The sequence below is a fragment of the Amblyomma maculatum genome, unplaced genomic scaffold (assembly GCF_055883805.1).
Source record: "Amblyomma maculatum isolate TAMU_Amacu unplaced genomic scaffold, ASM5588380v1 scaffold_22, whole genome shotgun sequence".
Lineage (NCBI taxonomy): Eukaryota > Metazoa > Arthropoda > Arachnida > Ixodida > Ixodidae > Amblyomma > Amblyomma maculatum.
Genome location: NW_028146747.1, coordinates 2194035 through 2216055, shown reverse-complemented (window position 1 = coordinate 2216055; position 22021 = coordinate 2194035). Strand labels below are relative to the sequence as shown.

Below are 22021 nucleotides of genomic sequence, written 5' to 3'. Positions count from 1 at the left end.
TATCACTCGCCTGTTCAGCCGCTAGGTCATCTCGGTGCACTCTCATTAGCTCAGAGAAGCCGTCCAGTTGGAGCGGCAGAAGAGAGGTTTCAAATTCCTCACTGGACTCACTAGACGGCACAGAGGGCGTCACACTCTCGAAAGGAACCGCCGCGGCATCTACGTCAGGACTTCCCTCGCCGATTGCAGGCTGTTCACCTTCATCCGAATGATCTAACTGGGCTGCGATTTCGCGGGCTTTAGAACGCGTAAGCGCGTGCACGGAACGATCCCCGTAGCTCAAGCCCCTTTTCTTTATTTGGTCCTCTGAGCGGTTAGAAAAGAGATAAGGACACTGCTCTGGCAAGGTCACTGACACTTCCGCCTCTGTATGCAGTACTCCAAACGGGCCCTCAATTTTGACGCTTGCAACCGGCAGGCAAGCTGTCTTCCTGGGCCACCTGTCTGACCCACGCGCATTCGCCGGTGAAATCCTGTGGTGAAACGAGCGCGGGATGCACCACATCCATTGTGGCGGCGGAGTGGCGCAGACAATGTTTCCCATTGATGGTCACTTCACGCATGCACGGCGCTGGCAAGCGCATGTTTTCCTCGTCTAGTGTGGTGAGTGAAAAAAACTACATTTTCCCTTCGACAGCCGCTCGCGATGTGCCCCGGCTCGCCACAGCGGAAACAAGCAACAGGCTTACTCGCCTCAAAGATTTTATCTCGGTCCTTCTCCATCCTTTCTTTGTCAACGTCGTTTCTCCCGGCTGTGCCGTTTTCGCGTTTCCCGTATTTTGTCCCTTTCTCTCCCCGCGTAGGGGTTACTCGGTTCTCGTTCCGCGATGGATGCCTGATCTTTGAGACTTTGTGATTGCCTGCTCGCCCTCTCTCCTTATGTCGCGCCTGACCTGAAATTCATCAGCGAGTTCAGCGGCGCGTTCCAAGCTTTTCTTTTCGGGCCTATCTTACATCCACAGCCGCGTCTCCTCATTCAGACAATTGTAAAACTGTTCTAAACAGATTTCATTGACGACCTTTTCCCGCTCATCATAGACCTCGGCAGCCTTGAGCCATTCGATAAGATTTGCCTTGAGATTGTAAGCAAAATCCGGAAAAGATTCAGAAGGCCGTTTCACTGCCTTTCTGAACTACCGACGGAAGGCTTTAGCTGAAAGGCGGTACTTCTTAAGCAAAGTTGCTTTTACCTTATCGTAATCGTCCGCCTCTTCTTTGGTTAGCCGAGCAAGCACGTCGGCCGCCTCGCACGGCAAAACTTTCAAGATGCGCTGGGGCCATGTGGAAGGAGCAATTTCGTTTCTCTCGCATGTGCGCTCGAAGTTGACAAGGAAGAGCCCGATATCCTCACCCATTGTGAAAGCGGACAAGTCCTTTATTTTACGCGGCTTGGATGTCTGACAGCTCCCAACAGCGGCCCTGTCCGCTCTCGCCACTTCTGCCTGTGCTTCCGCTAGCCTCACCTACAATCGCTTAGTCTCTAGCTCCATTTCCTCTTTCTTTCTTCCCTTCTTTTAAGTTCCTCAATTTCCTCTTTTCTTTTACGTTCCATCTCCTCCCAGCATTCCACAATATCCTGGTCTTCATAACCATTGCTTTCGATCGCGCTGACAATTTGCTGTTTTTTTTTTTTTCGATTTCCCATAATCAATCACCAACTCCTCACATATCAAAGTTAGCTCCGGTATCCGCAGCTTTTTCCAGTCCATGACTGCCCGTATTTGTGACAAGTCTCTCAAGAGTACGTTGGTGCAAGCAAAGTTCAAAAAGCGAACAGGCTACTACAACCAACTTTCCTACCAGGAAGAACACGACTGAGAGCACCACAATCGCGGCGCTCAAATGCGCTAGTCACGTGGTATTATTTGTATTTCGCGGGCTTTCTTTTGAGCCCGGAAAAAAAGATACACGTGAGACTTTCTTTATCGCAATTAATGGAATGGAGGTTTCTGAAGGTGCTCTACAACTTTCCAATTCACATTTTTGGTCTAAGCTGAATATTTAATAAATTAGAAAAATTAACATAATTAGCCAATTAAATAATTGCAAGACAAAAAATTGTCTGTAATGCGCAAGCAGGTTGGTAGTTGTATGCAACTGATTTCACTGACCTACCTCAAATATATTATTTTGTAACCCTTGGTTCAAGTTAGCTGGGACACCCGGTATATATGCTACGTACGTTGCTTTATAGTTATGATCCAAATATTATTCTAACGCTTAGAATACATTAGAACATTATTTTGTGACATTAAAATAATGTTTGCAATGCAGCATAAATCATTGTATAGCATTATTACAATATTCAAGTCAACATTAGTATAATGTTTCTTTTGAATGGTCTACTAATGTTAGAACTATGTGACAATGTTAGGCAACTTAGATAACAATTTTATAACATTATTCTATGTTCAGTGCTACATGGGCTATGACGATCCCTTTGAGCTTGAAAGCAACCTTCGAGAGAAATCAGCTACAGCTACACAGCTACAGGGCAACCCATGTAGTCTATGCCCCGTAAAAGGAAGCTGCCATTGCCCACTAAATAATTCAAAAACAAGCCTTCATGTACTACTCCTTCAACAGGTGATAACAATATTGACGCGTGCCTCTCTGAACCGAGGACAAAGAGAACGAAGCTGAGTGTAGTGTGTGGAACTGATCCGTTCAGTGTTGTTTGCTGCCTTATTCTACCCGTTACATTTTCTGGTGGAGCAGCCGCGTACGATTTCCCTTTTGCTGAGTTCCGCCGCTCAAGGGCAACCGAGACTCACCACGGATTTCACACTGATCCACCGCAGTTGCAGCCGCCGCATCCGAGGTCAGTCGCCAGAGTTCGGGCCTTTGTCCTGGACGGCTGTGACCACCATGCGTAGATCGAACACGAACATTGTGGCTACCGGAGAGAGTGCATCCCAGTTCGTCGTCCTCCAGTCTCGAACGCCACCGTCCTTCCATGGCGAGCTTTATGAGGACGCTGAGGACTGGTTGGACCAATTCAAACGGGCACGCCAAATAACGGCTAGGATGAGCAAAGGAAGCTGCATAATGTGTACTTTGCTCTCGAAGATTCGGCGCAGACGTGGTTCGTGAACCACTAAACGACGCCACCATCATGGGACCTCTTTCGTCGCCAGCTGTTGGCGACCTACACCGCCAACGACCGAAGGGAGTGTGCGGAGTCAGCACTGCGATCTCGCTGCCAAGCCCCGAACGAAAGTGTTGGAATGTACTACGAGGACATGATCCGCCTTTTTAGGCATGCTGATCCAAACATGTCTGAGGAGAAGGAAGTGCGCCATCTAATGCGGGGGGTGAAACAAGAACTATTTGCTAGGCTCGTGCGCAATCCACCTGGCACAACATCAGATTTTCTATCGGAGGCCACCACGATGGAGCAAACAATTCAACACAGGGCACAGTACCATAATCATGACGTGTCCGCGATGTCAACTGCCATCTATGCTTCCGGCTTCAATGGTTCTGGCGACGCCTTAAGGGAGCTTGTTCGATCCGCGATCAGAAAAGAGCTGAGACACATTTAGCTACAGGATCTAACGTCGTCATCGATGCTTCCGTCACTGGCGGAGGTCGTTCGTGAGGAAGTTAGGCGAGTCGTACCGGAGCCGTCTGTGACTGCTGTGCAGCCACCGCCACCGAGTGTGCCTACGTACGCATCCGTGCTTCGGCAGCATACCCTGCGCGATTCTCCAAGAGCGAGCAAGTGCCTCATCCAAACCAGCACCATAGTGAGTACGAATCTCTCAGAGCCAGAATGAACCCCCCAACGCTTGATCCAAGCCCGCGCTGTCCTCCTCTTCTAGCGGAGACACGGTTTCGAAAGACTAACATCTGGCGTGCCCCTGACCAGCGTGGTGAGGCCGGTCACATGCTGAGGTTCTGTCCGTACCGCCGCGCCGGCCTTCGTGGTTTTCATCCGCGTGCACGGTGTCCTCGGGATGGTGAATGACCACGCGAAATCGAGAAGTACTTGTTGGCGTATGCAGATCCCCCAAATGCCCCACACTATGGGTCCCGCGTCATTACCTCTTCCCGCCCAGTCGAAAAAACCTACAGAACTGTGTAGAAAATACGACAAAATATCCTGTAGTTCTGTAGTTTTTCTGTAGTATATTTTTGTTGTCTGTACTTCTGTAGCACTTTTCTGTTGTAACGACAGAAATTTCCGATTTTACGACAGAATGTTCGGTTGTCACAACAGGTTTCCCGTCAAAAGCCGCACACAAATTCTGTCGTAATGTCAGAAAGTTTCTGTAGTTTTTTTCGACTGGGCGTTATCCTTCCCTGAGTCCACGTCCCTCTACACACCGTACTGGCCGGTCGCCGAGTCCCCGCTCCCCGAGCCGTCGGGAAAACTAGTAACAGCGACCTGCGGAGGTGAGGCCGCTGACGAGCGAACTGCCGAACATCCTCCATCACGCTTCTTACAGGATAACGGCTATCAGACGGGGTCGTGTAACGATGAACCGGGTGCGCAGCTTTGGACATACTGGTTTCTAATGGGACCCTTAAATCAACGCAACAGCTGTTGATAGGCCCAGGCCAGACAGCGATAGACACTGTTGACTACATCGATGCAACAGTCACCTGGCGCAACACTGCAGTCCAAGAAGCAGTTTAATTCATCATCCTTTGATGATGAATTAAAAGAACCGCTGCTCAGTCGACCAGCTATAGAATCACTTGGGATTCTACAGCGCCCTCTTGAGCTAGACGAAATCCTTGCCATAGACGTAGCCGGTATAACAAGCAAAACTGTTTATTTATACATCAGGTAATGGCGCCCGTTTTCGCTATGCTTGGCGCGGTCGCCCATGCCGGTTCCGTCGTACTGGTCGTGTGCGATTGCAGTCACATCCGCGCCAGTGTCGACCTTGAAGCTAAAAGGCAAGTTGTTCACGGTAGCAGTAATCCTCCACGGCGTGTTCACTCCCACTTTGACTTCGCCTAGATATAGCTCTCCGAGATCTTTTGGTCGTTGTCGGATACTCCAGGTCCCGTCCTTCGGCTTAGACATGTAGACGCGGGCGTAGTGGCCTTTTTTCCCACATTGGTTGCACGTCTTGTCTATCGCGGGACACTGTGTCTTCGTGTGGTCACGCACACCACCACACCACTTGCAGCGTCTCCCGTCTTGTGTCTACGTTTAGGGCGCGACTTGAAAGGCACCTTCGCTTCGTTCTGGCGAGTTTTGACGTTTGTCTGGCCGCGAACTTCTCTCATGTCGAGAGCTGGCTGTTCGATGGAGAGAATTTCCTTGTGTTGAAGTTTCACGCTCCCTGAATTGCGGGCAGCCGTGATTGCTTTTTCGAGAGTGAGTTCTGCGTCAAGCTGCAGGCTCTCGCTGAGTTTTACGTCTCGAAAGCCGACCATGAGCTTGTCCCGAATCAGTTCGTCTTTGAGGGTTCCGTAATCGCATCTTTCGGCCATGTTGAACAGTTCAGTCGCAAATGCATCGACGTTTTTATGCTGCTCTTGTTTCCGAGAGTTAAATCGCGCTCTCTCATAGACGACATTCTTTCCAGGTAGGAAATGCTTTTCAAAAGCACTCACCACGGCGGAGTATGATGCAATCTGTTCGTCTGTCAGTTTCAAAGCAGCGAGCACGTCCTCCGCTTCTTCGCCCATGGCATAGAGTAATGTGTTGATTTGCGTCCTCTCGTCCTGTCCTGTCAGACCGGAGATGAGTCGGTAGCGTTCCCACCTGCGGTGCCATCGTGTCCAATCTTCGGGCTTGCGGAAATCGAGCTCTGTCGGCAATTCCACGGCGAGCGGGTTGAACGTCATTCCCGGAGTGCCACTCGCGCGTTCTTCGTTCGCGCCGCGAGTGTCTGGCATGGTGCTGCGGCCGCTTACGTTGGGCTCGCTGTCCTTCTGGGCGTCACGCTGCGTTGATTATCCCACCGCTGCCACCATGTGGTAGACGTAGCCGGTATAACAAGCAAAACCGTTTATTTATACATCAGGTAATGGCGCCCGTTTCCACTCTGCTTGGCGCGGTCGCCCATGCCGGGGTCTCCCGGCGGTCCGCCTGGTTAGCTTGCAGCTTGGGGCGCTGTCGTCAGTGGCACCCACAACACTGCGTTAGTTGATACGGGAGCGGACTATTCAGTTATGAGCAGTGGGCTAGCTAAGAAACTGAAGAAAGTTTTAACCGAGTGGACTGGGCCTCAGATTCACACGGCTGGGGGGCACCTTATTACCCCGGCTGGAAGATGCGCTGCGAGATTTGCAATTGACGGATTTGTGTTGGTGACTGTTGTTCTTCCCCACTGTTCGCGAGACGTCATACTCGGCTTGGACTTCTTACATACCAACGGTGCGATATACCCGCTCCCGCGTATCGACGACGCATTGGACCGGTTACGCAATGCCGAACATTTCTCATCGCCTGACCTCAAGAATGGCTACTGCCAGATAGAAGTGGACGAAAGGGACAGAGAGAAAACAGCGTTCGTCACCCCCGACGGCCTTTATGAATTTGAAGTGCTTCCTTTCGGTCTCTGTTCTGCGCCAGCAACCTTCCAGCGAATGATGGACACCGTTCTCTCTGGACTGAAGTGGCAAGCGTGCCTAGTGTATCTCGACGATGTCATTTTTGCGGCTAGTTTCGAGGAGCACCTCGACCGGCTGCGAATGGTCCTACAGGCGCTGCGTTCAGCCCAATTGACAGTAAAACCACAAAAATGCCATTTCGGATTCCAGAAGCTCCGCTTTCTTGGCCATGTTATTAGCGCTGAGGGCGCGAAACCAGATCCCGACAACACTGCTGCTGCGAAAAACCTCCCGCGCCCAACCGACAAAAAGTCCGTTAGAAGGTTTTTGGGGCTTTGTGCCTATTACAGGCATTTCGTAGAGAATTTTTCGGTGAATGCCGAGCATCTTACGCTTCTTACCAGAGACAATGTTCCTTTTGCATGGCAAGATGATTAAGAAGATGCCTTCAACGAGCTACGCCGGCGACTGCGGGTCACCCCGATATTTGCCCATTTTGATGATAACGCTGCTACGGATATTCATACTGATGCCAGTAATTTTGAACTCGGTGCGTTCTGATTCATTGGCAAGATGGCAAGGAGAAACTTATCGCTTACGCGAGTCGCTCTTTTAAAAGCACATGCAAACTACTCAACCACGGAAAAGGAACGTCTCGCGGTAGTTTGGGCGATAACCACGTTCTGACCCTACCATTACGGCCGCCCATTCAGAGCTGTGTGACCACCATTCGTTATGGTGGCTAGCCAGCCTCAAAGACCCCTTTGGACGGCTTACAAGGTGGAGCCTCCGTCCCCAAGAATACGACATATTGGTTGTATACAGGTGCGGCCGTAAGCACAACGACGCCGATTGCTTGTCCCGTGCGCCAATTGATGCTACCCGTCCCAACTCCGAAGACTTCCCGTTTCTTGATGTAGTCACGACCACCGACATGGCCCAGCGACAACGGGCTGACACCGGTTTACGCCCGCTTATTGAGCATCTTGAAGGCCTTGATGTAGCTGTCCGACGTGCTTTCGCACGGGGTTTATCCTCCTACAGCATTCGCAATCGCGTCCTATAAGAGAGAAATTTTCAGCACAACAAGGAAACCTTTCTTTTCGTTGTGCCATCCGGCCTCTGGCCACAAATCTTGCATGCATGCCACGGTGAGCCTTCGGCTCGTCAATTGGTTGTCACGCGAACATTAGCACGCATTCGACAAAAGTACTATTGACCTAAGTTGCTGCCTTCAGTCCAGCACTACGTGAAAACCTGCCGAGATTGCCAGCGGCGAAAGACACCTCCGCTGAAACCTGTAGGGCTTCTTCAACCGATACCTCCGCCGACAGCCCCTTTCCACCAAGTGGGCATGGATCTTCTGGGGCTTTTCCCAACACCCGTATCAGTGAACAGGTGGATAGTAGTGGCGACGGACTACTAGTGGGCACGGTTGGCCTGGCGAGAGCATGGCGTTAATCAAGCCCTTATTTTACTTTGCACAGGGTTTCTTTCTATGCCTATCTGGAACGTCGATGCAATGCTCCTGCGCCGGTGACCCATCGTGCTTATATCAATCAACTTCCTTGCACGTGCCAACAATAGAGCTTGACATTTGCGCGATCGGCGATGATCTGGGACGTCTTCATCTTCATCATGGCAGCCATGGAACCGTGATGCTGCCGACCGCTCCTCCCGTGGGATTCATGACGTCACCGACCGGTGTCTACTTAAAGGACTGTCTTCACCGCTTTACCTTCAGTGGGCCTGGCGAGAGCATAGCTTTAATCAAGCCCTTCTTTTACTTTGTACAGGGTTTCTTTCTATGCCTATCTGGAACGTCGATGCAATGCTCCTGCGCCGGTGACTCATCGTGCTTATATCAACCAACTTCCTTGCACGTGCCAACCATAGAGCTTGACATTTGCGCGATCGGCGATGATCCGGGACATCTTCAACTTCATCATGGCAGCCATGGAACCGTGATGCTGCCGACCGCTCCTCCCGTGGGATTCATGACGTCACCGACCGGTGTCTACTTAAAGGACTGTCTTCACCGCACTTCACCTTCAGTGGGCACGGTGGGCCTGGCGAGAGCATGGCGTTAATCAAGCCCTTCTTTTACATTGTACAGGGTTTCTATGCCTATCTGGAACGTCGATGCAATGCTCCTGCGCCGGTGACCCATCGTGCTTGCTTATAGGGAACCAAAGCTGGAGTTTGCTCCGCGACGCCAGCGCTTGGTTGCCAGCGAAGCGGAGAGGAACTACAAAACCTACGCGCATTTGCACCCGCGCTGCGTGCGGCTGTCTGCGGAGTCTGCGCAGCCCGCTCGCTCAGGAGCGCGTGCTACAGGCAGCCGCACGTGCAAGCGGAGCGGGAGAAGGAGAATGAGGACGAGGGGGGATGGTCGTGCGTCTGTGGTGGTGAAAACGTTTATTTCATATTGGGAGGTTTGACGCGGAGCCTTAAGGGCTTCGGCCTTATAATACTGGGTGGAGACCTATAGTCAGGGACCCCATTGGCGATTGCCGCCGCCCGCGCACGCCGCGTTAAGGCATGTAGGTCGCAGCAGCCAAGCAGGGTCGCCTCCCAGTCCTCCCGGGAAGGGTTAGGGATGGGAGAAAGGGATGGGTTTTGTTGGCAGGCCCATACCATGCGGTAGGTGTCAGCCACCTCCCCACAGTACTGGCACTGTCCAGTGAATTGGGAGTCAAAATGTTTACTGCCGGGCACAGCATTGTGTTAGTGAAGAGGCGCAGGAGCAGCCTCTTGTTCACTTTTCCTAACCCTTTGCAGGGGTTAGGGTATTTGCGACGCGAGTTTTGACAAAAAATTACAATATCTTTGAATGTGTAGGCCGGATTGCGCGCAAAGCCGGCGCTCTTTGCCAGTGGTGTTTCTTATTTTTGCTTTTTTCTGTGCTCCGGCTGACATAGAGGCTGGCCGGAGGCACGCTTTTTAGCGGTGCTTTCGAAAGAGAAATTATAATTGATCGCCGCGGATATTGTTTTCAAAGAGCGCTTGTTGGCAGGCTCAGACAAAAAAAAAAAAAAATGAACGCGAATTCGGTACTCGAAGGCAGAGGCAAGCGCCAGGTATTTTGAAGGACTTGAGGCGGCACTTCTTGATGTCTCTTCCATGTTGTTCAGAGAATGAAGGGTCCAGCCTTCTCGTTGAGATTTGATACGCGTGTACTCAGCGACGAGTGCTCCGGGCGCTGGTTGGGAAGCTTCCTTTCCATTTGTGACTGCTCACTTCAAAGTGGCCTATTCAACTCTGGTGACAGACGTTTTAGGCGATTCTGCCGGCGCCGTGGTGCCTGCTTTCGGCGCGTTTAGGACGCGTTCCCTACAAAGGCACAAAGCATGCCGCCTTACCCTTTGGTTCCTGCTGACAGCGGTCAGGGGGAGTTCGCTGCTGTGGCGCTGCCATCCGAAATCAATGACTTATCTACCTTTAATGATGAGAGGCTTCTTAACGACCTGGATCACTGACGAGAAGCCAAGGCATGCCATTTTTTCGGCAGTTTCCTCTCTCCGCGAGACGAAGAGCGAGTAAATGCCTGACGACTTTTCATGCAGGCGGGGACATCTCTCGAAGTAAACCTTTGTCTTCTTAATTCCACAGCTACGCTGTGCAATCCCTAGTTGTTATCTCCTCTAGCAAATGCGCAGTTTTGAGCTCCTGAAGCAGGATCGCGTATGAGGATAGAACGATTAACGTATGTGTTTTCCCTTTATAAGCGCCGAGTGATGGCATTAATGACATATATCTGTTTCTTGAGGCCGACTTGGTTCCGCGATGGCTGCTGCGGCACCGCCAGTTACAAACAGAGGTGCGAGATAGAGCCGGTACGAGATACCTAAAGAAAAAAAAAAACGCAACCATCGTTTCAACACGAAAGAGAGAAGAAGAAAAACTTTCACGAGTTTTGCGAAAAAGCGCGCCGTCAGTTTTTCACTCGGTTTTTTTTTTTTTTTTTTTTTTTTTCTTGCCCCCTTTGTTGGAGCGCGACGGCGGCCAGAATGCGACCGGAGGAGGAGAGAAACAACCGAGCGCGCGCGCGCAAACACGTGCTGGAAAGCACCGCGGAGCAGACGACAGCATGCTTTTCTATGCGGCGGGGAGCAGACGACGCGGCCGCACTGCGCGGAGGTTTTGACGGGGTCTCCATGGAGGGCGCTAAAGATGGATGGATGGATGGAATATAGGAGCGTCCCCTTTGAAATGGGGTGGTAGCAGTAACTATCATGCTCATTTTTCTCCCTATATCTTAATTATTGATTTAGAATGGTTAACTAAACCATCATTCTATTTACTAAATTTTTGTTCCTACATTACTAACATTATGTCACTTCTCTGCTTTTAAGCCACCAATCTTCCAGTCGTTTTTTGCTAGTTTCCACCGCCGGCTTATTCACCCGGCCACTGTTATCTCTAAACCCCAGAGCTTCAGGAACAGTGATTGCGCCTGCATCAACTTCCGGATGGATACCATTACATTCGAGTATAATATGGTCAATTGTTTCACTGGAGTTACCACATACAGCACATGCGTCATCTCCATTGTTAAATTTCTTTTTGTAGCTGCGTGCTCTAAGGCACCCTGATCTAGCTTCAAAAAGTAGGGCACTGCCTCGAGTTATCAAAGAAATCTTCCTTACTAATCTGCATTTTCCACTTTCGGTATAATTCCACACTCTGTTTCTTTTCCATCGAATTTATCCAATTTTTAACTTCTGTGTTTTTCACCTGTTGCTTAGTGCTCTTTATTTCTCCGTCCTTGTGACTAGCATACTTACTAGTTAGTTTTTCCTCCATTGTGAGTCAACGCTTTTTAAGTACAGGTATTTAAATACTTTAGCTGCCCATCTGTTACTGTCCAATTTCCTCAGGCGTTCCTCATATAATATTTTACTCTGAGCTTCCCGCACTTCGAAAGATGCCCAGCCCATATCTCCCTGTACCGCCTCATTTGTAGTTCTGCCGTGGGCACCTAGTGCTAATCGTCCAACGGATCTCTGATTTGTTTCTAATGTCGACTGTACCTCTGATTTTAGGCATTTAGGCAAAACCGCATTTCCGAAAGTAAGTCCGATCACCATAATTCCTTTCCAAATACCCCTAAAATCCTCACACCTATTGTATCCCCACAATGCCTTATGCTTCATTATCCCAGAATTCCTTCGCCCTTCGGCCTTGAGTGATTGCTCATGCTTTCCAATGTATGCCAATCGTTCGTTTACCCATACCCCCAGATATTTATATTCTGCTACTCTAGGTATTTCATGGCCTTGTATTTTAAGACCCTGATCAGTTGAGCCGTTGAAAATCATCAGACCCGATTTAACTGCGCTGAAACCGAAGCCTAGAGCGTCCCCTTCGTCTCCGCAATACTGTCGCCGACACGGCTGCCGTCACTGACCAACGCCTGGCGCGGCTGGCGGAACTAATCCCCCCGTTCTACGGAACCATACAAGAGCGCTTCGACTTCATTGAACAAACCGTCAAGCCCATAGTATGCAGCCCCATCTTTGCTGAGCAATTCGCGAACCACCCATATCTACAAAAACAGACGCAAACCTCAACTCCATCACAACCATGCCCCAGCCCCAAGCCACAATAGGATCGTTACCGGGCCTTACGGTCTGGCAGTGGAACTGCCACAGTTACAACAACAAGAGAGCAGTGCTGCAACAACACATCACCACGGTAACGGCGAACCCAATCCTCGCTGGGTATCGCGCTCACGTTAGCCCAGCGGAGGGACGAGGCGTCTGCACATTCGTCCGCAAAGGGCTCACGTTTATTGAACATCAGCTCAGACAAGGCTGCAGCAGGGTGGAATACACATTCACCGAAATCATTCCAAGCAAACAACGGAAAGCCTGTTCATAGCTTACATCTACAGTAACCCCAAGTACCAAACAGAAATTCAAGACCCTGCTACATACAGCCAGCACCTAAGCCAAATGCAACACTTTGCTGATTGGAGGAGACTTCAACGCCTCCCATCGAGCGTGGGGTTACGTGAAAGACACGGCAAAGGGACGGGACCTACTACAGGATACCCTGGACCACGACTGTACCCTGATCACGGATCCCAGTCATCCTACCCGAATCGGCAATTCCGTAGCACGAGACGCCACACCAGACCTTACATTCATCAAGAACGACGACACTGGCAAAATAACTGGCGCAAGACCGGCGTTGACCTGGGCAGTGACCGCTACATCCTCGAAATTACGATCCCCATCAATTTCGGGGCAAGACCATTACACGGACTCGAACGGTTTCCGTAAGGGACGACCAACCACACCGCAAGACATCACAGACATTGAAACCTGGTCTGCAGAGCTCTGCGATGCAGTGCACTCGGCCATCAAGACCATTAAAACAGACGAGGACGTCATAGCTATGGACAGTCGTTTGGCCCATTTGATCGAGGCCGAACGTTCGATACAGGCGCGCTGGAAGCGGCAACGGCTAAATTGCAAATTGAAAAAGAAGGTGGCCGACTTAAACAGGGCCATTCAACATCACTGCAATGTCCTGTGCCGTCAGCAGTGGAACGAAATCTGCAACCGAGCTGACGGGCAATTACATCGTGGTTGCACATGGAATGAACCTACTTCGACACCTCCTAAACGAAACTAAGACCAAGTCATACCAGCGCGATCGCCTGGCCTGCCTCACACACACCGCCACACAACAACAAGGAAAAGACGTCGTTATCAAGGCCCTGGAAGCAAAAGTATCTGCCACACACGCCAACGGAAACCCACCCGCCATAGGGGGTGCTGCCCAACGCGTGGCTCGACCGAGACATTACCATGTCAGTGGTACGGGTAGCGCTGCACGAGCTCAACACCCGCTCAGCAGCCGGCCCCGATCTTACAGTTCAAAACACGAAATTCACATCCGGGATGACAAAAGGAAAAGAAAGTGAAACAAATTCAGTAGCTTCAACTCATGAGTTGTTTGATCTAAAAAAATAAATAAAAAAATAAAAACAGCAAACGAATTTTATTGCTTAAAAAAAACAGCAAACAGGAATTTCATTGCTCTAAAAACAAAGACCTGAGCTCTTTTCGATTAGGGATTACTATGTGCAGAAATTTGTTCAGTATTGCTGGTAGATTGTGAGCCAAAGATTGGAGCTTGTAAAAGGTACGGAATCGTGGAATTTCCCGTACATCCAGATTTCTGGTGGGTATATTAGTATTTCGGCGTTATAAGCTTGCCAGTGATGCCATGTAGTTTCTAATATCAGGAGAGGAAAAATAGTATGTTTTTAGCAGTCGGAATTCATAAATGCGTTCTACAGATACAATTTCATATAACCGAGAGGCATTTCTTGTACTGGAAATACATTCTATATTTCCAATGTGACGAATTAGTATTCGTTTTTGTATCATGAAAAGCCTGTTTAAATTACCTTTTGTGGTTGCACACCAAACCACGGCCGGTCTCGAGGGAGAGCGCGTTTCTCTCTTCTCTTACGGCCTCTCCAATGGGGTCTGTTTCCACCGCCCGCCGCGCCTCGGTGGGGTCGCCACCGCCCCACTGCTGCTCCTCCGCTACAGCCGTTCAAGCGCAAGGGAAACGCGCGCTCGCTCTTCGCTCCGCCCGCATCGGTTGCAACCGGCAGGTCCTGATATTTCACCTCTTATGGCTTATAGGAAGAAGCCATAATCAGCGTCTGATTTATCGTGTATGAGCAATAAAATAGTCAATGCGCGCGCGCCTTCGTCAGTGCTGTCGCGCACGGTCGAATGAAGTTTCGGGTGCACTTACATCAACACTTTTTGCCCCTAAATTTTTCACAAAACTATATGAACCATTTTATGCAGTGTGCCTTTGAAAGCTCTAAGCAGGTATAGCGCGACCTGACGCTAGTGCATGGCAAACAGTTCGGTGGATATTCTGTCAACCGCTGCCGGTTTCGTTTAGAGCAAAAGAGGCACTGAGGAAAATTCATAGCACGTCTCAGATTCAGAGTAAGGAACAAAAAGTTACGCATACAGTATAAATTTCAGTTGTCTAGTGAAGTGGGCTATTCTAGCTTCGTTTAAAACAAATCACTAGGTTGAAAGACAGATCTATACGTAGTCTCGCGGCTGACGCACACGTAGACAGTCGTAGTCAGTTTAATACAGTGGTAAAAAAACATTTAATCAAGGAAATGGGCATAAACAGATGTGCATAATTGAAAAGAGCGGCAATAAAAAAAATGCCCTTCAAAGTTAACACATTGCACTCATTCATCAAAACGGTACATGCGGCTAGAAAATTAGTCTCAAAATCTTTCTGGACGGTTTGTGCACATAAGGAGCTGGCCTTTCGTTCCTGTCTGTCACTTTCTTAGCATAATTGACAAGAAGGATTCTGAGAAATTTCTCACATGGAATGCTGCATATATATATATATATATATATATATATATATACATATATATATATATATATATATGCAGCATTATTCTAGCGTTCTTGAAAATGATAAAACAACCCTGCACGAGCATGTAGCCTACCATTGGTGACGGTACACAACTACGCAATACAGCGCGACATACAACTCCTGAATAAATAGCACAAAGAAAAGCTTTTATATCCATTATTGAGGAGTGTACCTTGAGTAACAGTGGCGAATGTGTAATAAGCAAAGCATTCTACCAAAATAATGGGGCAGCGACTGCTCTCTAAGGCAGGCATTACTACACAGATAGTTACAAGGAACTATTAGTTCAAAAACATACTAGAAAAAGAAAATATTGCTAGGAATTAGTGCTTGAAATAGATTTCCTGTTTTTTTCATGAAATAATCATATCATGTAAACATTTCATTAAACCAACATTTATTTGCAAAATTAAAATAATGTTTATAATACAACATAAAACATTTGCTGGTCTATAAATTATATCAAAATTGATAACAAAACTTAAAAGCATTTTTATGTCATGTAAGCATTGTGCAACTTACATTACATTTTTATAAAATTATTTTCATCTTCGGTGTTACCTCGATGGTTTCTCATCTAGCGCTGAAAGACTGTTTAGCCATTGTTGCTGTTATGTTTGCCTTGAAGAAGCTTCGATGTGATCACTGCTCATTCATTTTTTTTATTCATCTTCTTGTACAGGCTTGGGAAAAAGTTCAGATTAAAATGAAAAGTAGATACCATGCCGCAATACATGTCATATGCTTGTCGAACGTTTGCTGAGCGACAGTGTTTTTTAATATACAGACTCTATTCACGTGTGTAGCCCGCTGACAGAATGCCGCTGCAGCATCTACCTTCGGTAATATTTCATTTAGAAGCTGCAGTCACCACGAAACCCGCGGGCGACAGCGCGAAACCAGTCAAAAGCCACCCGCCGCCACTGAAGCAGATGCGGAGCGAACAGTGAGCAGGTCGCGCCCCTTGCGGCGGCGGAGAGCGTACCTCAAGGAGATAAGTTCCCATTGTTCACGCAGCGATTGAGAAGGCCGTAAGAAAGAGCGCGCGCTCTCTCCCTCGAGACCGGCCGTGACCAAACTAAGGTGCCGGAAGATCAATAGGAAGCAAACAAAGCTTGATAGATTAAGATTTTTTTCAGTTAGTACGCTGCGATAGCGTGATAAAACTTCAGTTATCGAAGATAATTTCTTGCTTAGGTAACCAATGCGAGTGTCCCAGCTTAAGTTGGACGAAAAATATACTCCAAGAATTTTATGGTCGTGAACAATTTCTATTTCTTGGTGATCGAGCTGAAAGGAAATGTTAGCTGGCACTTTCTTATTCCTTGCGCAAAAAATTGCTTTTGTTTTGCCAGCAATAATTCTAAGTCGATTTTGTCTTGACTATCTTGACAATTTTTCCAAAACCTCGTTGGACTTCAGTACTAAATCATTCATGTTAAAACCAGAAATTAACAAAGTGCCATCATCGGCATAAATAATAAATTCTATTGTCTATACTTTCAATGTCATTAATGAAGGCATTAAAAAAAACTGGGCCTAGTACGCTGCCCTGCGGGACGCCATATTTCACTGGGAGAAGCGACGAGTTATATCGGTGTATGTTTACAAATTGAGCTCTACTTTTAAGGCAAGATTTTATTGGGTCTGAGCATCGCCCACGAATTCCATATGTTTCAAGCCTTTGGATTAGAATTTGGTGGTCAAGGCAGTCAAAAAGCTTTACTGAAGTCCGCGAAAAGAGCTACTGTGAACTTGCTATAGTCTATATTTTGCAAAATATGTTCCTTTAACGTTAACAGGGCCATCTCCGTGGACTTGCCTTTCATAAACCCAAACTGCGCAGTAGTTATAACTTTATGGATTTCGAAAAACTTGGTTACTCTGAGAGATAGAATTTTTTCTAGTGCTTTGCTAAAAACTGGAAAGATGGATATTGGTTGGCGATTAGTTGGCAAGTTTCTATTGCCTCCCTTAAAAATTACTGAGACTTTAGCAATCTTCATTGCATCAGGAAAAATTCCCGATTCCATTACTGAGGATGCACCCCTCCAAGTTAAAAGGTTGGCCATACGAAACCTTTATAAGAGAGTATGCCTGTATTTTATGGAACCCATATACTATTACCAACATAAACGCACTAGAGCGGATCCAAAGAAAAGCTGTCAGATTCATGTTTTCGCAGTACAGTCGAACTGTCTCTGTCCTGCGCTAATTCAACTGGATTCAATACCTACCCTTCAGTCCCGGCGAAAATTTTTTCGATTGAAATTTTCATTTTTTAATCATAAACTTGGAATAAATCCTTCACCGTACCCAATACTATCGCACACCAGACAAACCAGACACTCCCACCCTCTTTGACCCAGTACTTTGACAAGTCTAGCTTATTTCAACTCTTTCCCCAGACCATTAATAATTGGAACAGCTTGCCAGCCTCCTGAATAGTCCCTTGACCTGATGAATGACCATGCTTAGCATAATTTCACGCTCTGCTATTATCATTTTTAATATCTTGCTGTTTGTGCTCTGCTTTGTTAGTATTTTGATATTACTGATCACTGTAATAATTTGTTTTTAAGTTTTTAATTCACTCCTGCTTGGGCCTCACGGCCTGCAGTATGTAATAAATAAGGCGATATGCCGAGACACAGCCACTTTCCCGTGCAACTGCTGTTGAAGTAACCCAGTTTTTTCTTAAGACCATCGTACTGCGCCACGGTGCAGCCTTTACGGCCGAACTATTGCAGGCTCTCTTCAGTCTTACCCACACGTCATCTTAGGACTACCGCTTACCACCCGCAAACGAACGGACTGACTGAACGCCTCAATAGAACACTTGCAGACGATTTCTATGTACGTCGACGTTGAACATCGCACGTGGGATGAAGTTCTTCCGTATGCAACTTTTGCATACAATACTGCTGAACAGGAGATGACACGTCTTGCGCCATTCCAGCTAGTCTACGGTTGTCCTGTCACCACAATGCTGGACGCTATGCTACCCATAAGTCACTGTGACGATGCCATCAATGCCTATGCGGACGTCGGCATATTTCTGCAGCGAGCCGAAGCGCGCCAGCTCGCACAGTGCCGTATTCAACATCAGCACCGCGATGCCTGTCTGTACACCCTCCGACACCGAGACTTTCTTAAGCCTGGCGATATTTTATGGGTCTGGACACCAGTGCGCCATCGAGGACTCTCCGAGAAGCTACTTTGCCATTACTTTGGCCCGTACGAGGTCCTTTGGAGTCTTAGTAATGTAACTTACAAGTTGCTCCTTGGGACCAACGACCTTCAACACGGCGGCGCTCAAGTGCTGAAACTGTTCACGTAGTGCGAATGAAACCGTATTATGAGAGGCAGCGATCTTTTGCGCGTGTGCAGCTTTGTGTTCCCTGCTTCTCCGGTGTGCATCTAGTTTAAGGACACTCCCAGCGTCGAGTCGGGGGGGCAATGCCGCGTACCTCTCTGAACCGAGGTCAGAGGACAAAGCTGAGTGTAGTGTGTGGAACTGATCCCGTCAATGTTTGCCGTCTTATTCTACTCGTTACAACATGTGCCATGCTGCAGAAAAACCCACGCTATGGCATATACGCCAATTTTGAAGCAAAAGCATTACTATCATAGATTGTTCGAGCTGTCGCGTATGCACGGTTTTAACCTTAACCAATTGACAAAGGAAGCGAGACCTTGACTATGCAGGTCTTCGCGACACTAATTTGACCTTCAGAACCTTGACCCAATTAAGTGCGGGCATCCACGATTTTGTGGTGTTCACCTAAATCTATACTGTGCCTTCCTTCCCCCAAAACCTAACATGTGATAACAGGTGAGATTTTCTTTTCTGTGCTTCGTGGCGCAACCAACCACACCACAGCTTGCAGGAATATCGGGAATTATGCTCTGAAACAAAGCAAGCACCGCGCATCCAATGCAGACTGCTCGGGCTGGCGCACGTCCATAAGGCCCCAATTTGTGAGCCGTCAGCTCCACGCAAGTTTTCACCTTGGACAACCTTGAAGGTCAGGAGATGCTGTGCCTTTCTTTAAATCAATGTATAATATGCAAGAAAAAAATATGAAAACAGAACCTTGACTTGGTTAGGTGCGCAGCCATGCCATGGACTCTCAGGATGCAAAGTTCAAACCAAGACTAACTTCTTTGCGGGTCACCGGAGTCTCTTCCTAGTCATAAGTAAAGAAAAACCTTCTGTTGAATAAAGAGCTTTATACCATGTTAACGTGAATGCTTGTTTTCGCTTCACACTAGGTTTACCTGAAGCTAAACCAGTTTTTTTTTTTCATTCCAGACCAAAATGTAATGTGAATGCCTGCCGCAGCTTCTCCTGGAGTATCCTCATTAAGAATGAGGCACATGATGAATGGCATAATTCACAAGTTTTACGAAGCAACCACTATCAGTCTATTTCTTTCTTCCTAATGCAAGTTTGTGGGTACTTCTGCACTGCCATCAGCAATACTTAGCTTTACTTCAATGATTAAATTGCAAACATCGCATGCAACACCTAATAAACACTTGACCTAAAAAGCTACAAGCAACGAGTGTGTTGTATGAGAAAATCTAAAACCACCGGGGCTTTGACATAAGTTACTGTGCATGCCCAACTAGTTGTTTCAGGCCTGTCTGTAGTTGTTTACACGATAGTCTGAGTTCCAATTGGAATGCTGTTTACATTGTCTTAGCACAAAACCAATTCAGTTTTTTGTTCAGTTCGAGGCAATTCCATTTAAGCAATTTATTGATATTCTACTGCAATTCTTGCAGCTCACCCTGCACAAAGCCTCCACCGTGCACAGTATGCTTGATTGTGCAGGTCAAGTATGCGCGTCCACATTACAGTCTCCCTCTTCATTGCAGGTGGGAGCTTGTGGCAAACATCCACGGAGGCAGAGCGGGGCCCGGCACAGCCCACTGCAGTTGTTCGACACCAGCACTAGCAGCACTCAACAACTACGACCAAAGCTGTGGTGGAGACCATGAGGAGAGCTAGCTAGTCAGCGTGCACACCATAGCCCTTTCATAACACGACTGTAGCTTTGCATCTCCAGTGATGGAGAGGGTGTAAATCAACCAACCTAAGGTAAAGCAAATGAAAACCCACGAGAGGAACACTAACATTCCTTTCCATATACAGCGTTTGAGCAACTGCTCCACAGTATTCCTTCTTTGAAAATAGTGTTCTCTACAAAGTTTGTGTTTGCACTCTAGTCAAGAGTTTTGAATAAAAATGGTGTGGGTATTACACGCTATGATGTACCAAGTAATGCGGCAGAGGCCTCCAGACTGAACTTGACCATTCAGGTTCCTCTCGTGAGCACAGATATTACAGATTAGCATCTAATGACATCAGCTGCGAATGAAGTTCACAGCCTCAAACTTGGCAGGCATAAATAACAGCCACTGACTAACCCACCATGATGAACTGTCTTCAATAAAAAATTAGCAACCCTGTACCTAACATTTCAGGTGCAAAGTTATCAGGCAGTTTCAGCACCTTGATGCCACTGCAGCACGCACAAAACTGGGCATGGACATAAAGGGACTGAACATTTTATTACAAGCAGTCCATGCTAAAAACGCGGCATGGACATAAAGGGACTGAACATTTTATTACAAGCAGTCCATGCTAAAAAGGCCATTGTGAAAGGCATTTAGTGAAAGACTAAAGACTTATATTACACATATTTAAACAAAAGCATCCAATGATCAAGTATACTGTCTGATCTTTACAACTGCATGTAATATATGTGTATACAATGCAAACTGAAAAAACCAAACAAACAAACAAAAAGCTTAGGAACACTGGGAAGTCCTCATTCCTGCCACCTGCGGTACTCCATTCCATCCGGAGGCTTGATGGGAGTGGTCTTGTTGGAGATCTCATCCCAGTTCGTGCTTAGCACGGTTCCACCAGACTCGAGCTGCACGGGCAAGCACAAGCACAAAAGACGTCAGGCCTCCAAATCACTTCATTCACGCTTCAGAAGGACTGCAAGCTGCTTTCAAAGTAAGAAAGCTGCAGAATGCAGTCTCGGCAGCTGCCTTGCAAACAATACTTCTTGACTGAAATTATGCCAACTAAGCAAGTGTGTACCGTCTCTAAGATGAGGCCCAGCCTGCATGGGATACAACCTCAGCGCTGCAGCGGGCTGTTTGAAAGGAAATAAAAAGAAAATGTCAACTGCAACTATTCTGCACTGGCTGTGGTACAGTAATGGCTACACCGCAAGCCACCCGTAGTTATGCAGTACTTCACTTGCGCTATGCGGGAAACATGAGCCTACCTACCATAAAGGGCATCTGCCTACACACTACATGAATTAATGCACAAGAGCTTACAACGATTGTGTGATGTGCTGCAACATATTAAGCAACAAACCAAGACTTGCCAATGAATGGCAGCGACACAAAAGTACAATGCATTCCATGCGTTAACTAGACTACAGCAGCCCTGTGACCAGTTCAGGTCAAGCATGTGCGCAGTACGAGACCAACGTGAATAAACAGGCCACAAGCCTTTCCTTTCCTTCGGTGCAACCTATGGCCCCTTTCTCTGCCCCACACCTGACATTTCACCGAGGTAACCCCACTCCGAACCTCCTGTGCAAGTGAATTATCAACCAGCAGCAGAACTGGGAATAACGTTTGTGGCAATGCATTGCCCACACACACAAAGTTCCACAAATAGCCATAAAAAGAGACAAGGGACCAAAGCAGATGCCTTTGTGTGGCCCAGCACATGATCTAAGATGCAAAGGTTCGCATTTAAAGACAGGTCCTAATCATAAATGCTGTCAACCAATTTTAAACGTTGCTGACGCCTTTTGTACTATGTCTATTTCTGTGTGCTCTGTGGTGCGGCGTTCGAGGAAGCGCCAAATGAAAGGCGCTGCACAGAGGCCTGGATCGAATGCCCGGCGGGGTCAGCTTCGTATATGCGTGAATCTCCTGGTGATGTCATCACCAGCCATGACCGGGCATGATGTCATTATCACTTCCGGTTATTAGACATGACCGGATGTGACATGATGAC

General features: G+C 47.7%; 2 protein-coding genes across 2 annotated transcripts in view; one reads left to right on the top strand and one right to left on the bottom strand.

Annotated features, from left to right (window-relative positions):
- LOC146171482 (kelch-like protein 8) overlaps positions 1-20011 on the top strand; it is a 167247-nt gene extending 147236 nt beyond the window's left edge. The window contains exon 10 of the mRNA XM_084586508.1: positions 19846-20011. Coding sequence (XP_084442634.1) covers positions 19846-19978 — 133 coding nt within the window. The 3' untranslated portion in view covers positions 19979-20011. The remainder of the gene's footprint in view (positions 1-19845) is intronic.
- A 511-nt stretch (positions 20012-20522) lies between these two features.
- Positions 20523-22021, bottom strand: part of Sgt1 (suppressor of G2 allele of skp1) — a 72120-nt gene continuing 70621 nt past the window's right edge. Inside the window, exon 11 of the mRNA XM_084586509.1 lies at positions 20523-20909. Coding sequence (XP_084442635.1) covers positions 20802-20909 — 108 coding nt within the window. The 3' untranslated portion in view covers positions 20523-20801. The remainder of the gene's footprint in view (positions 20910-22021) is intronic.